At 46.1% G+C, this 15824-nt stretch overlaps 1 protein-coding gene across 4 annotated transcripts in view; it reads left to right on the forward strand.

Annotated features, from left to right (window-relative positions):
* The first annotated feature begins 3492 nt into the window (after positions 1-3492).
* The window catches only part of HECW1 (HECT, C2 and WW domain containing E3 ubiquitin protein ligase 1), a 273800-nt gene continuing 261468 nt past the window's right edge, over positions 3493-15824 (forward strand). For all 4 annotated transcript variants that reach the window (XR_012774309.1, XM_075493694.1, XM_075493692.1 and 1 more), the window contains exon 1: positions 3493-3685. Coding sequence is in view for 2 of the 4 variants with exons in the window: in XM_075493692.1 (XP_075349807.1) it covers positions 3656-3685 (30 nt within the window). In the remaining 2 variants the exon portion in view is untranslated. The remainder of the gene's footprint in view (positions 3686-15824) is intronic.

The following is a 15824-nucleotide window of genomic DNA, read 5'->3' on the forward strand; positions in this document are numbered from 1 at the left end:
TTTCCCATTTTTTCACTTATTTGATCAAAGCATTTTAAAATAACTACAAGTTTTTCAAAACACTATGCTATACTAAGTAGAAGTTCCTCTGATATATATCAGGCATGAATGAGCCACCGGCATGACAGATTTTGGAAATGCAATGGAATCCATCCTGTGCCAGCTCAAGAGTGTAGGTCTATGTCCCTCAGAAATATTTGGTAAGGAAAGATACAGTTGCTTCATCTTGCTTTCTCTACCCTCTCCAAGCCAAATTTTTCGTACTCCCATTTCCTGCTTTTGCAGGACTACTCTCTGGCTGCCAAAATTCTGCAAAATTCCCTGCAAAACAGACCTGCGTCTTGGTCACTGGCTGCCCAAGTCATCTTCACCTTATGCTGTCTGTAGACCTGTCCTGAGACATGAGTATGCCTTAGCTTATGGCTGAAAAGATACCAGAAGTTGTTGACAGGCCTGTAGGACAGCAAAACTTGCTCTTTTCCTTAGTCTGTGGGAGGCTGGGGAGTGTATAATAGGTGGGCATATAAAATTCAGAGGTTTGTTTATAATATAGATAAGCATCTGAACTGCCAAAGTTTAGTCTAATTTTAAAGCTCCTTATGCATTATGCAACTCTCCTCCTTTTCAGTAAAATGCAAAGTTACAATGGAAACCACTTTATTTCCAATGTGTATAACTTCTTCCTTTTGAGGAAAAGGAGGGCAAAATGTCCTCTTCAAAGCCTGGTTCATCTTCTGAATCACTTGCCACATTCATCTGCTCAATATTTGAATGTATGTCTACATGAGGTGGGTATGCAGTTTGCCTCTTGATCTTAATTTTGATCTCCCTGGTTTTACTCAAATTCTGACAGGGGACAATTTTCAAATTCCTTGTCCTGTAGGAGATTCAGGATGTTCTTTCCAGTCTGAAGGGAAAGCAGGGGTGGTAGCTAGTGAAGAGGAAAGCACGTGCCCAGTCCTCCTTAAAGGAGTTCCTCTCCCCAGGTCCACAGAGCATGGCAAGGCCTTGTGCTTCAAGTCTCATGGTCCTGAAATGTGCTGATGGGGGTTTTGGCTCCTCCTTGCACACCCATAATGTTAAGCTGCCTCTACAACTCAGAATCAAGCTTGGAGTTCGAGTTGCTGGATTTAGACTGTTTTTAGAGCATGTGCATTTATCCATTTTTCCTGTTTTAGCTAACTTAATGTCTTCGATAGAATGAATGTATGCATCCACCTTTGAAGGTGAGATGCACGTCTGAGATTAAAACATGATGTAGAATTACACCAGTAACCCTCATAAGCAGAAGGAGTTGGGGAAAAACTCAGAGGGGGCAATGAATCAAGGGTGAGGAGGCTTGGGTCAGTTCTCTGCTCTCTTCCAGCAACTTGCTGTGCAACCTTTGGGCAAACTACTTCTCCTTTTCATGCCTCTGACTCCCTCCCTCATCTTTATTTTATTCTTTCTTATTCCAACTTTTGAAGTGCAAGAGCAAAAGCACATGCCTACCATGAGCAGTTTCAGTGTAAGCATTGATATACAGCTTTAAAACAAGGAGGGAAATAATCTGGCTGGAGGCCTCATGTAGGTATTTGTTAGCATGATCTACTGCAATCCATGATCAGTGCATGTCTTCACTGGATGAGGAGAGACAGTGTGTTTGCCCAGACATCAACTGAATTTCTCAAATGCCTGCAGAAGAGCGTGTTTGCACACAGGCACGTCCTGAGATGCACATTAATTTGCTTGTGTGGCCTTCATGGCCTGCCTGGTATGTCTTTTGGTCTGCCTTGCTCCTGGGGAAGAGCTGGTGTGGCTTTGTGATGATGGGCCCCCCTTTCTTCCCACTCTGACTGCATGGGGAACTAGCCCACTCACAGGTCTTGCGTGCCGGTAATTCTGATTGTAGATGTAATTCTTCTTTCACTAATGTAATAAAATACCAAGCTGTTCTCCTTCCCAAATTCAATTTGATTTTTCTTCTGAGGTTTCTGCTGATACTAGGTTCTAATTTCTCCTGTTTCACCTCCTTAAGAAAGGAAATGAGATCATCAAGTGGAAGTTAGAGGCCACAATGTCTCTGAAAATATTTCAGGGTGCGTTGATTAGAATATGAGAAGAAAAAAATATTTCTTGCACTGATACCAAGCACAGTAAGTCTTTGGTTCCAAACAAATTTGTATGAGTGGAGGATGGTTTTAGAAACAAACTTAGCTTCAATTGTGATATGTTACTGGACATATTTGGGTTTTTTATCAACATGTCATTGCTTCAGGATACAACTTAAGATCTAGAAGGCTCTTGAAAAATTGATGTCTTTAGTAGCATGGGGGGGGAAATCCACTCCAACAGGATGGTTAAAAAAATGCTATTATCTAAAAACACCTATCTAGAAAAATGAGGTGAGGGGGCTAGCAGACCTCTGCAGTGTTGTTCTGACTTTCCCTCTTCCAGCTGACACGAAGAGCTGGTCTTCAGCTCTTTTGACAGGCGGGTGCAGAGACAGTGTGTTGTTGTTGGAAGCTGCTGCTTCCTGCGGCCCCAGCAGCACTCCTGGTCTATTTTTGGTGAGCAGACTTGCTCAGGGATAAGACAAATGCAAGACCTGTGGGAGAAATGAGTGTATAGCACCTCTGCCCAGACCCTTAACTGCGTTTTAAAACTTGCTTTCTTCCCAGCTGTGGTACTGCAGCTTTCTTTGTCCAGAGGTGCAGTTCATAAAGCACTGTCCAGGAGAGGAGACAGGAGGGGAGAGGCTGGAGGTAAGTGTTGAAGGGTGTGTGTTCCCCAGGGGAGGAGGTACAGCTGCTAGAGCAGCAGTGCTCCCCAAGCTGTTGTCTCCGTGTGTGAGGAAAAGGCAGTAATGATCACCCCAGAGACTATGGCGCTGGTGGAGAGTCGGTGGGAGGGCTGCAGGCCTGAGTGAAGGGGCAAAAAGGAAGACAGGTTAATTTTTCTGCTTCCGTGCCCATGTGCAGCAGGGTAGCTCCCCCTGTGTGGGGTGAGCCGGGGCACCTGCCGGGGAGCGCGGTTGCGGCGTCCCTGCGCGATCCGCTGAGGAGAGCCAGGCTGCTGGGGGTGGGGGGTCGAGGGGAGGGGGCGGACGACACCCGGGTGGGCAGCGTCGCGCCTCGGCCCGCGCCCGCCTGGCAGGAGCGCAGTGAGGGCGGCGCGGCGGCCCAGGGGCTGAGGGGCCGGGGAAGCCGGCAGGGGCACGGCCTGCTCCGGGCGGGCCGCCCGGCCCACTGCGGCCGGCGGTCAGCACCCCGTCCCCAGGCGGCCTGGGACGCCGCCGTGCCGTGCCGTGCCGTGCCGTGCCGTGCCGTGCCGTGCCGGGCGGGAGGCGGCGCGCTGAGGGGCGGGCCGGGCCGGGCGGCGCTGCCGGGCGCCCGCCGCGGCGTGTGGGTGGCTCTAGGCGGCCGGTACCCAGCGACAGGCGGCGGGGTGGGAGGAGGCTGGCGGGGCGGAGGAGGAGGAGGAGGAGGAGGAGGAGGAGGAGGAGGAGGAGCGCGGCGGCGTTGCGGGAGTATCAGCCGGTGCTGGACTATGGTGCGGCTCGGCGGGGGCTGACACGCCGGCACCCCGTCCTCCCTCCCTTCCTCGCTGTTGGCTGACAGGCGGCGAGCCCTGAGCCGCACGTGTGGGATGTGAGACCTGCCCTCGCCGGGGGAGCATGAGCTGTGCCCAGGCCGGCATTGTCCAGGTACGAGGGGCTGGAGCCGCCCGGCCCCGGGTGAGGGTGGTGGAGACCGGGGCGGGGGGAGCAGGCGTGGGGGGAGGGACGGTGTTGCCTCCCGGCGGAGAAGTGCGAGGTGGGATGGGGCTGTCAGCGGCCTCGCCGCCGGGAAAGGCCCTTCCCGGGGCCGGCAGCCCCCGCCCGGCCGGCGAGATGCGGTGGCGGGTCGTGGGTGTGCGTTGTCATCCGTGCCCGGCTGCGCGGGTGCCCGCCTTTGTGCTTCGGAGCCGGCCGGTCTGTGCGGGAATGGGACCCTCCCCGTGTCCGTGGGCACTTCCGCGGGTGGGGGGTAGCCGGGGCGGGGTTTGCTCTCCGTGGAGCATATGGGCGCTGGTGGGTTACGGGCTTAGCCGTCGGCCTGTCGGCTGAATTTCACTAGCGAACAAATAGTGTAGAATTATGATGAGCGACGTGCCGGCAGGGATTGACATCATTTGGGGATGTGGATGCGCACAGGCGGTGATGAAGAGTCCCGCGCTGAATTTTTGGTGGTTACATTCCTTCCCTGTAAAAGAAGCAGCCCCCAGATTTGATTCTTGGCTCCTTGACAATGCAGCAAAATTTAAAGCACAAACTGCCTTTTTTTTTTCTCTGCTCTGTTGCTGTAAGCCAGTCTTGTGATTTCATATTTTAGTTATTATCTTGTGTTATTATGTAACTGCGTTTTTTCGTTGGCAATTAAATAAAATAACTTACTATAAGTACATTAAGAATATTGCCCCAGCCTGTAGCATTGTCAAATGCTGCTTTTCTCATTTCGCAGCCTGCATAGATAATGGGTTTGTACTGACACAAGCACATACAATTTATTCTGTTGTCTCTTGCATTGTTTCCCGTGTGTTTCTCTGTAGTTGCACAAGAAATTACTTGGCCTGGGTTTAGATTTTTGCATCCTGCTGTTTGGACCTGCAGTAGTGCCTTTTTTTTTTTATGCTGCACTCAGCAGAAGTGCGTAGTGAGACTGTAGAACAGTCAGCCAGGCTGTGCTCCTGTCCACGTATTTACCAGCACTACCGTCTCATTTTGTGGGGCACCTAGCCCCGTCTGAACACAGCAGCAATTAGGGACAGGGTGCTGCTGTGCCAGCGGTGTCACATAGCAGGTGGTCAGCTGCGCCTTTCTGATTAGTGCTCATACGAGGATTGCAGTTATTACAGTAATTCATTTTAGCTTGGGGATTCATTTTGAAAATTTGGATTTTCCACTAAGAAGGGATTATCATTTCTCTGTGTAGTACGTGTGTTTTATGAGGAAGTGGAGTATGGTATGTATCCTGGCTGCTCTCTCTACTTCTCTTCTGTCTGTCTCTGAAATGCACACCCATTTGGACAACACAGGTGCAATGTTGATTTTCATGATTTTCAGAATTAGATGTAAAAAGCAGCGCACGCTTAGTCAACACATAACACTCGTCAATGCAGTCTCACTCTAGTATGGCGGGGGTGGGGAGGGGGGTGGGGAGAGTAGCTGTCCTTATGGAGGAAATGCTGGGTCTATTTACTTGTTCGTTTCAGGAGGGCGAGTGGGGTGTTAGCCCAGAACAAAGAGTGGTTGGTCAGATGGGCAGCGCTTGTGAGAGCGAGGCGTGTGAGTCGGTCGGTGGTGGATGGCATGTCGTATCACTTGTGTGATACATACGCTAATGTGTTGCTGACTTAATGTGACCTCACCTTTGGACTCCTAACCTTTTTAGTATTAATCAGCTCTTTCTCAGTAGCTTACTTGTTTGAAACCAGAGCAGGCCAGGGCATGGACTGATGCACTCAGTGACTTTATCAGGAACTATCGATATCTGAATGTGGCGGTGATTTATTTGAAAGCAAACTGTACACGCACTCAGAACATCCCAAAGAACTGATTCAAAATCCGTATGCTCAGTATTTTAAATGCGTTCTAATAAACAATGTGGTATTTATTGTATTCCAATAAATAACTGGCTAAGACTTGTTACTAAAGTGTATCTTTCTGTGGTTTTGTGTTTCATGTACGTGGCACGCGATCTAGCATTCTTTGTGATGGTGACATAATCCCTGTGAAGCTTCGTGGAGTTTTGCATGTCTGACGCTAAGTAGCGTTCATTCAAGGTGGTGCTAAATCCTTCTCCTTGCCTCCTTTTGAATAGTCTTCTTAGAAACAACGCAATTACTTGAATAAATAGCGTGAGCGGAATTTAGTTTATTAGCTGCTTTTTGAAATACTGCAGAAGATGTGGTTGTGGCATGGGGGGGGGGGGGGGATTCAAGTGGGGAGAGTGATGGTGGTGAATAGTTGGTGTCAGGCCAAGAGCTGTTCTAACAAAGAGGTTGGGTTACCTATTTTTTGAAGTTGTTGGAAATCTGTCTTGTGGATACAAGTATTAAGGTTGCCCCTGTGGTTTCAACTCTGAAAGCTACTTTAAAAAAAAATCCCTCAAGACAACTGTCCCATTCCCCCACCAGATAGGCATGTTGCAAATTTCAAACAGAAGGGCTTTTAGTAATTAAAAAAAGCAATTATTCCAAAGTATCTTAGTTTGTGATGATGGACTTTGGACAATGTAAATTGTCTTCACAATGACTTTCCTTTCATTCTTTCTACGTGTCTTTCTGGTCCTAAGTCTTACCTACTTAGTTTCCTCCAAACTTAGGGGTACCTGCAAGGTCTAGCTTCAGCATGCATAGATCGTAGTCTTTGTGGGCCCCTATAGACAGGGAGGAGAGCTCGAGCCTTATACAAGTGCTCCGGCTCGCTCTCCCTCCTGTTCTGTAGGGGGGATGCTTGCCAGCCTAAGCCAAAGTATGCCTTTATGAATACCACCTGAAACAGTTTCATTGGGTATCTAAATACACGTGTGGCTTCCATGAGTGGATCATACATGCAGCTGTCGCAGCTTTCCAGCATATATAACTAGGAACTGTCAGTGCGCTGGGAGTCACCGGCACCTCAGATGCTCCCCGGCCTCCAGTGGCACCCGCGCTGCCGGGAACGTCGTGGTAGCGTCGGCCGTTTCCATCGGATCGGCTTGCGGGGGTAGCTGGAAGGTGGTCCTGCTCATACCAGTTTGCGTATCTGCCTGTTAGCATGAAAAGGAATTGCTACGCCCCCTTTTCTTCAGGACGTCTGTTGTTTGTTTACGCTCAGTGGCTTTCTCGGTTTTGGCAATAAGGAGATGAGTCAGTTTTGCTTCTGTTTAAGGCTTTTTTTTTTTTTTTACACATTTCTCTTGTAAGATTTCATGTGCTGTTGTGATTCTGCAATGCCTGAGTGGCAAACGCTGCAGGGGTTTGGTTTAATTCCTTAGAAATACATTTCTGTTGGCCTTAGCTATCACGAACATTAATTCTAATAAAGTCTATAACAGGCTGGATCTTACATACTCATGCACTTGTCCTGAAACACAGCAATATTTTGGTTTCTACTGATAATCTCAGGAGGGTGGGGGGCATGCGACACAGGAAAAATAAAAGCACAGCTAGTTGCAAAGCCCAGGCTGAGATGCCACCTACACCAGTTGATGTTTTCCAGCTGAGATTTGAGGCCAGCAAGACCTTTAGAGTTAATTAAGAAGAAATGGCAAGGTTCTTTGATGTAGGGAGCCCAGGGTAATTTTTGTTACAGTTAATGAAAGGTGGCTAGGTGGCTGTATAATGGGCTTGTGAGTCAGTCTTGGAATTTTGATCAGCTATGCCATGGCTAGGGTATTCCATCATCAGTTCTGAAGTAGGAGGTTTAGGTTCTTCAGGCAGGGCTCCTCAGGAGGGAGTCCCTTGGCAAGGTGGTGTCCTCGTCTCAGATGTTTGTGGGTTCACCAGAATATGGACCGGTAAGACTGGTCCAACCTAGAGGCAAAACAGGCTGTTGTCACGGGCAGCAGACTGCTGGGGGCAAGAGGCTGGCTGTAGCCCCACAGCCTGCTTTTGCTTTGGAAAGAGGGGGGATTTGGGTTGAAGCAGGGAAGCAGCTGAGCCTGAAGCAGGGTTGCCCTGCTGCAGTACCTGTTGCAGCTCCTGTTTGTCCTCTCCCTCCAGTGGCAGCAGCGACAGAAACCTCAGCTCCTCAGGACTCTCCTTCCCCAACTCTCCACTTTGTCATCTCACCCTCCTTTTCCATGAGTTAGGAGCAGCCTAAGCTTCATCCCAGCCCCTCATCCTTTTGTCCAGAACATTGCCTACAATGTAGATAAACCTTGAGATGGCTTGGGGGTTGGGGGGGAGTGATATGCAAGCTGTTCCTTTTAGCCCTTAAAAAAGGGGGAAGCCCTGGTGCTCTTGTTTGAAATGTCAAAGTAAATGATCAGCACCATGCTCCCTGGGGAATCGCTGCGCTTCATTGTATTCCAAAGTTCTTTAAGGACGCGGCAGCGCAGGCAGCGTTCCCTTGCTGCAGAGCAGAAGGTCTGTGGGAGAGAACGTGTGCACAGCAGTCAGGAAGGCTATTATTGAGACCTTCGCTGAGGTTTCATTTTATGCGTTTAGCAAAACAGGCTCTCTCTTTCACACTTCCCAGATATTTTTATATTTCTCTGCAGATGCTTGTAGAACACCAACATTTGTTTGGTTTGAAGCCTGAATTAAAATTCCCAACCAATGTCTAGAGGCAAAAGGAGAAAAAAAAAAAAAAGCAAATGTTTGTCCCAGAATTAAAATCCATTTAAATTTGAGAGTTGTTAACCCATGAAATAGTGATGCAGTATAGAATGTCTCTTGGACTGAATCACTTGTGTTTAAAATGGAACATGCTCTAAAAATAAATGGGTAATTGCTTCAATGTAGTCAATATGGAATTTAAAGATGACTGACAGAGTGATTTGTCATCCATCTCCATAGCAGGAGTCATCTGGGAAGTCTGTGATGTTAAAGGCATTTGTTTCTATTAGCACCTTTTAAAGTAGTTTTGTTAATGAGCTCTTGAACACCAGGACTGAAATCTGTCATGTGGTATAATTAATTTTTCCATGCCATAGGAAAATGTGTGCCATGTGCACCTTCAATTACCAAATCAGGTTTCTCAGGTCCTGAAATGTGTGGTTCAGCAGGCCTATTGTTTTAGAGAAAGGAGGAGCATGCTGTTCTTCTGGTGCCAACAAAGTGCTTTCACACATCTCCATGTGAAATTTAGGATGGCATCCTGCCAGCTTGGGAAGATCTAATGTTGTGCCACCCACTGTATACTTTTTCCAGAGGGGAACACTGATGGATACCCCTCCCAAAAGGGTAAGCAGAAGAGGTAGAACAGGAAATTGTCTGCTTTTCCCAAGAAGGAGAGGAGAGCAAGAGAAGGGGAATGCTTGATGAGATAGTCAAAGAAGTTGTTCTTTACTGTATGCTGGTGAAACACCTGAGTGCTGGTTGTGTGGAGCAGATGGGTCAAGGGGCTGTTCTATGGATCATAAATGTTGCTGTGACTCCTCTTCCTCCCTGAAACAAACTATCCTGCCAAAGTCTGTCTCTTTGGCAGAACACATGCTGTATGTTGTACAGACTCTGCTAAAGCTAGGTAAGAAGCAATGAAGTTGGCTATAACCCCTCTTTGCTTGTGAGCTGGATGCCTGTTGTAGGGCACTTCCTGAACCATTTGAACTGCAGTCCTCCTTCCAGCTGGACACAATGAAGTGTGTGGGGCTACCTGCCTGGGCATCTGTGGGCATGCTTACAAGTGCTTGACAAACCAGTGGGATGGATGGGATCATCTGATGTCCCAAGCTGGTCTTTGAGCAGCTAGATGCCTTGCTTTGAAATGTGGGTCGTGTTAAGACTGATAGTGTTGTTAAAGTAGGAGATACTGTCTTGTGCCTACATCTTAATGCAGCCTCAGGAAAATTTAAACTTAGATTTCACATTCTAATGCAGAACATCCATCAAGTGTTGGGTTATTTGTCAAGTGTCCTTAATGATGTTAAAAAAAAAAAAGCTATGAGAGAGGCCTTAGGATTTTTAATATAAAAATATATATACTTTTTGTGTGTGACTGCATGGTTGCCTGAAGAAGAGAAAGACAATAACAGATTTACTCTCTGAAGCAGCATCCTGATTTAAATAGCAAGGTTTAGTTGCTAAATGCTTAACATGAAAAGGGTGGGAAAGTGGATGAAATGTTTAATCTTGGAGCCAGAGCACACGTTTCCAAGATGATGCTGTTCAAGATTCATGAAAGGCCCATTAGCCATTGAGTTGTCTGCTGCCTTGGTTACAGGCCCATGGAAGCTATGTAGAGATTTGGAGTGAGATCTTTTCATGAACTTTTAAGTTGCTTAATTTGACTGCACCATGCTCTCAAACAGTAGTCAATGTGAGGTCAATACCATGATTCAGAAATACTACATCCGTACCCTGAGTCATAGTAGAGACCTGATGCTGCAATAAAGTATTATTGAGTCAAACCCTTTGGTCTAAAAATGAACAATGCTCCTCCTAAAGTTATTGGGAACTTTGTTTGATGAAGGGCAGTGCTGTCTGGCCTTTTGTGATTTTTTTTTTTTTTTTTTTTTTTTTTTTACAGAGCTGAGTATCATAGGGAAGCTGGCTGTTTGCTGTGCCAGCGTGAAGTGCTGACATTTCTTTCTCATTGCTCTAGCAGCAGGCTAAAGCAGAAACAACCATAGGAGTTACTACCTAGACCAAGTATGAAAGGCTAATGAGCTGAACTATATTTTCTGTTCCTCCTCTTCTTAGGCTAGAAAAGGATTCCAACATAGAAGCACTTGGTCCTGTGGTAGAACTCCTTTCCAAGACCCATCACTATGGTGGCTTATAATTTACCTTCTTTTTGGTTTTCACTTCTTAACATTCCTTAAGGATTTTTGCTTTGTGTGTGAAAGGAAATTACCCATTTTTTTCATATCAGCAAAGCTCACATTAAAGAATAAGATTTCCCACCTGACTAAAGGCAGAATTTCTTATGTTGGTCAAGAAACTGCATGCTGCTATAGAAACATTACCTGCTTTTGAAATTTAACTTTCTATTACTCCTTCATGCTCCTCAGAACTGTCACTCTGAAAGTGTCCTCTATGCAGATTTTCAAAGGCTCTCTCTCTCTGCACATCAGTATGCATTCTCTTTGATAGTCTCCTTTCTCCCTTCAACCTTCCCATTCCCCAACAACTGAGTGATTGCAAAGTACTGTTGTTCTTTCCCATGCACTTTGCTACACAGATAGCTGTTCCTAGGCCATGCAATCTTATGTCTCAGACAATTAAAACATGGGTTAATAACTCAGGCTAATTCTCTGTACCCAATAGCATGATGTAGGCTAAAACTTAGTGTCTGTATTTGAGCAATTATATTAGGGCATTTCTAATTAAAAACATGTATCACCTAATTGTAAGTGTCTGAATTCTTAAATATCTATGTCTTTTGCACTCAACTGTGTATAAAATAGGAGCAGGTGCAGAGAGTGTACTTGCTTATTCTAAAGTGTTTAGGGCAGTTTACAAACCTGGTGTTAGAAAGATTGTACTGTTGCTGGGGAGGGAATGAAAAAGTTTGGGACATGGGAGCAAAGTAACAAGCAATCATGCTGCAGGAAATTCAGCAAAATTGTAGCAAAGGTGTGATAAAATGTTCTGGGTGCTTCTGTGCGTTCAACTTGCCCGCTGTGCTGCTGAGGTTTGGCTAGGGTCCACCTAGAGGAGGGTGGAAGCAGACAGTGCCTTCTAGAAATCTGATCTAAGGATCAGCTGCTCAATTTCCTTGTTGGAGCCACATGGTGACTTTTTCTAGATGTCAGCTGTATTGTCTTGTCCGGCTTGGAAGATCATCACAAGCCTAGGGAAGTTGCTGCAGAACTTCTAGAAAGGGTCTGACTGCCCTTGTGCCCTCTCTCCTTTCTTTGTGTGTCTGCCTGGACCTGCCTGGCAAAGGTGACTTTTTGAAGCTTAGAATAGGGGTAGTGGCCCAGGCCAGGCTGCCTGCAGGGATATCTCAACCTTCCACCCTCACCATGTTCAGAAAAACCCCAAAAATGTCTGAGGCTCTAGTTGGAAATGAGTGAGAAACAATTTCCCAAAAGATCATACAGGAAGAAGTTGCTTGATTACAAATAAAAGGATGGATATAGGGTTGTGAGAGAGAGATTGTATGTTTAAACCTCTACTTGGAGTGGGAATAGAAATGTTTCTGGCAGACCCTTTGCTTCTGTAAAATGTCTTGATTGCCTAGTTCATATCAGAATGACTTTCTAATGGTTATCAAATGTGAATTTTGTGCATGTGTGTATGAATTATTTGTTGGTAAAATATGATTCTGAGGTTTGGACTCCAAGTTAAATATATGCCTGTTTTGACCTATTTTTCCCAACCTAATTGTGCTAGCTCTGTGTGTGCATACGTGATGTTACTTGCTTAGGGAGTCCCACTGACTTTAGAAAGACAACACTCCTTAGGAAAGCTGGTACGTAAGTGGTGGTAGCAGGCTCAGGGTTTGCATGAGATGGGCTGTCAGGCTAGCTCAGCAAGGGGAAGACATGGAATAGGATGTTTGAGGAGGAGTCTACTGATTTAACACTGTATTATCTAGTAGCTCAGGAAGGGTCATCATGAATAATGTGTTTGGCTGACTTGTGACCTCCTTGTAATAGCTCTGAGAGATGGACAGGAGATCAATCTACTTGATGGCCTTCTAATAACTCACAGGAAAACCCAGTTCATCTCCTTTAGCTACGTGGACCAAAAGGGATATAAATGCAGTATTGCTAATCCAAATAATCCCTGTGGGACCATGAGCGGGGACACCCACATGTTGAAATGAAAAGTGATAAGGGGGCCTTAAGCAAATGAAGATCTAAGCTGCTAAGTCTACATGGCATACTGTGAGCTTACTAGCTTATACCCAGGACACTATAGACATGTTTTGTGCAGCACTGCACCAAAAAGAAAGGCATAAGAGATTAGTTTGAGTTGGCTGCATATGACTGGTTTATGTGCAGGCAGCAACAGGGTTCCTGCTCTGCGCTCCCCAGGGCTTTTGTTTCCAGTGTAATGCGGGCAAAAGCAGCTTGCTGCATCTCTGCCTCCTCGGTGTGCCTGTGCCCTGGGTTAGGTGCAAAGCTGGTTAACAGTGCCTGAAGGGAGGCAGGTCCTCAGAAGCAGATATTCCAAAACCGGTGTGTTGGGTAGGGCCTGTTGCTCAGGGAGGAGCTGCCCTCTCCAGGAAGGGGTGTTACTATTTCTCTTGCACCTGATTTAGATCAGACCTAGATCTGTGACTTTCCAGGAATGTGCCCTAACAGGCAGGGAGCTTCTCTAAGTGTGTGTGAATATGGGACATGATTTACACCCATCTGGCCAAAGTCGTTATGTTCTACATAGGAGATTTGAAGATTCATTGAGCCAGAGAGCAAGAGGGAGCATAACTCTGATTTAATGGGTAGAGGGGGAGTTTCTGGGTTCCTTTGCCAAGGGCTGGTTCATGCGTTTTATAGGCAGAGTAGCAAGTGGGATGTCAAGACTGGTGTCTCTGGGATGCACAGGAGCAGAACACTAGGTCCCTGAATCCTGTTGTGTTGCAAGCAGGGCTTGGTAGCAGTGAGTACCATTTTCAACTTTAATGCCTAAATTCTGCGTAAGCCCCATTCTTTTGATCTGGCCCAAAATATCTATGTTCAGTCTTAGTCTTCTGAACTGTTTTTATTCATGCCTCAGTGATGTGTCCAGTGGAATCTGCATGTTCGTTTGGCTTGTTTTACACAGTGGTTTTCTGAGTTGAATCCTGGTAGCTAATAGTGAATATGAAAGCTTTCAGATACAAATTCCCTTGCAATAGGATACCAGTATCATTCAGTCAGAGCTTTCATAAGCAACAGATTATATGTGGTAACCAGTTCTTCAAGCCTCAGAGGACCTGGGATCAGAGCTCAGAAAGTTGTTGGGCTCACCTCTAAGTTTAAGAGTGAGAAGACGTAGGTGAGAGATTACTGAAAAATGCTTTCCAGCTGCACCACTCAGCCAAAACCATTGTCTTTCCATAACCACTTCCCTTGATCCTGTGTTCATGGTCTCTGATAGGTGGTAGGGCAGGGCTACTTTGTAGCCATAGAGGTCTCAGCTGGACTTAATGCAAATCGAGGAGTTTTCATCAGAGGAACATAGTTAACATTGCAGTTCATGATAAATGAATTTAAAAAAAGTTAGCTCCCTCTCAGACATTTTACTGTTTTTTTTTCTTTTCCGCCCAGTTTTTAAGGGAAGCAGGGAGTAAAAAACTTCTTGTGCTTAAGTCAGCAGGCAAAGTCTGCATCTGCTGGAGGTAGCAGGTCTTCTGTCTAATAAAGAACCATTTATAAAGAACCATTTTTATGTAATTGCTTTCAGGGGGAAAAAAAATCCCATTTTAGGCCAGAGAGGGTTGGTGTTGAGCAGACTTAGAGACGACTAACCGAGTGCAATGTTCCTCCTCTTGCCATGCACACTTCGTGTCCCTGCAGTGCTGTCCTGCTGGGGTTGTCTTCGCAGTCCAGCTTCAGGTGTGGTTCTGGAGCTTGGATCAGCCCTTGGCAGCCCTGCTGAATGCTGAGTCACAGGGAAGAGCCGGAGACACAAGAATTACTCAGATGCGTGCAGCACTGGTGGATTATTTGCTGAAAACTAGAGACCCCCACAAATCACATGCACTTCTTCAGTTGTTGGTGGAGATTGTTTGGTGGTATAATTATGATGTTCATTTTCAAATAGCTGGCTGCTTGAGTAAAGAGCTGAATTTGTCACCATGTGAGCCACCGTGAGGCTACCAAGCCTCTGTAAAAAAAACAAAAAATCCATATATTTTTTCCTTGCATAATTTTTTGGGAATACATGTCCTTTATGTGCAGACATTGAATCACCCTTGTTTTGATGACTCCTTTCCTTGGAGTCTCTCACTCCCAGCACAGATAGGTGACCTGGCAGGAGCAAATTCAGTGCACTGCAAACATGCAGCATAATTATCTTCTCGAAGTAGCTCTGCTGCATGCATGTGTGGGAGGAGGAGAGGCATATTAAGAAGTGGTGCTGCATGAAAATTTGCCAGTGGAATGGTTTTCTGTCAAAAAAAATGCTGTTTTAAACAGAATCAAAATGTTCCTCATGAGAATGTGTTTGTACTGCAGCTGGCAGCCGTTCAGAGGACCTGGAGCCCTGCAGCCTTGTTTAAATTATCAGATCCAGTTGGGAGAGATCAGAGATGGAGGTGTGGCGAGGTGGTGGTTGTTGTTGTTATGCTTCAGCTTTAAGGAAAACTTCAAAATGCTTCAATTTCCCACAGTGCAGAAAATGAGACTTGACCTACTCTGCTTCATACAGCCATTTCTTAAAAACTATCTACTTGTCTCCAGCGCACATCATCATTATAGTGTTGTACTATTGTATTTACTTCGTGGAAGCCTGGGGCCGATCTCATTGCTACGCTGAGTTCATTTAAATCACTGATCTTGCACTAGGGATGCATTTAGCCTGTGAGGTCTTAAAATAACTATGGAAAGAGTCACTGCATATTCATGTGGGACAGAGACCACACAGACTTTCCAGCTTGCAGTTTGGTAACACTCATGCACTGGAAAACAAAAGCACCTCAGTGAGGGAACCCCCCCCTCCCCCGCTTGCTTTTTGGCTTTAAAAGATCACCTTGAATGAGGTCCTGTCTCCCTTTTTTAATTCAATCTTTCCAGTTTAGATACCAATGTTATTTTAGCAAGGTTCTCCTCCCCCCCTCCCCCCCCCCCCAACTGCTGGGAGCAATTTTTTTTCCATCTCATCATTATCTCTACTTCCCTCCACCTCACAAACACCTTTTTTATAGCCATTGGGGGCTAATATGTCTATTCTGTCAGTAGCAAGCCTGCAAGATGTTTGGGCTTCCAACCTAAGCTGGTGCAAACCAAGCATAGGGCTACTGTTTAGGCCCTTCCGGTTTCAGTGGTGTTGGGACCTTATTTTTGCTTGCAAAAAGGCCTGTGCTTTGACACAGCCAGGCTCTCTTACTTAGGGTACAGCAAAGGCAAACTCTCTGCAGCAGAAAAGTATTACTGTTAAAAAGTGGCCTTCATGGAAAGAAATGTCCCATTTTGGCTTCACTTCTGTGGCAGTCAAACAGGGTGCTGGTGCAATGGACAGAAAAATGATGGCTTCAGTTAAAATCTCACCACTTCAAGAGCTTT

The sequence above is a fragment of the Mycteria americana genome, chromosome 2, assembly GCF_035582795.1.
Source record: "Mycteria americana isolate JAX WOST 10 ecotype Jacksonville Zoo and Gardens chromosome 2, USCA_MyAme_1.0, whole genome shotgun sequence".
NCBI lineage: Eukaryota > Metazoa > Chordata > Aves > Ciconiiformes > Ciconiidae > Mycteria > Mycteria americana.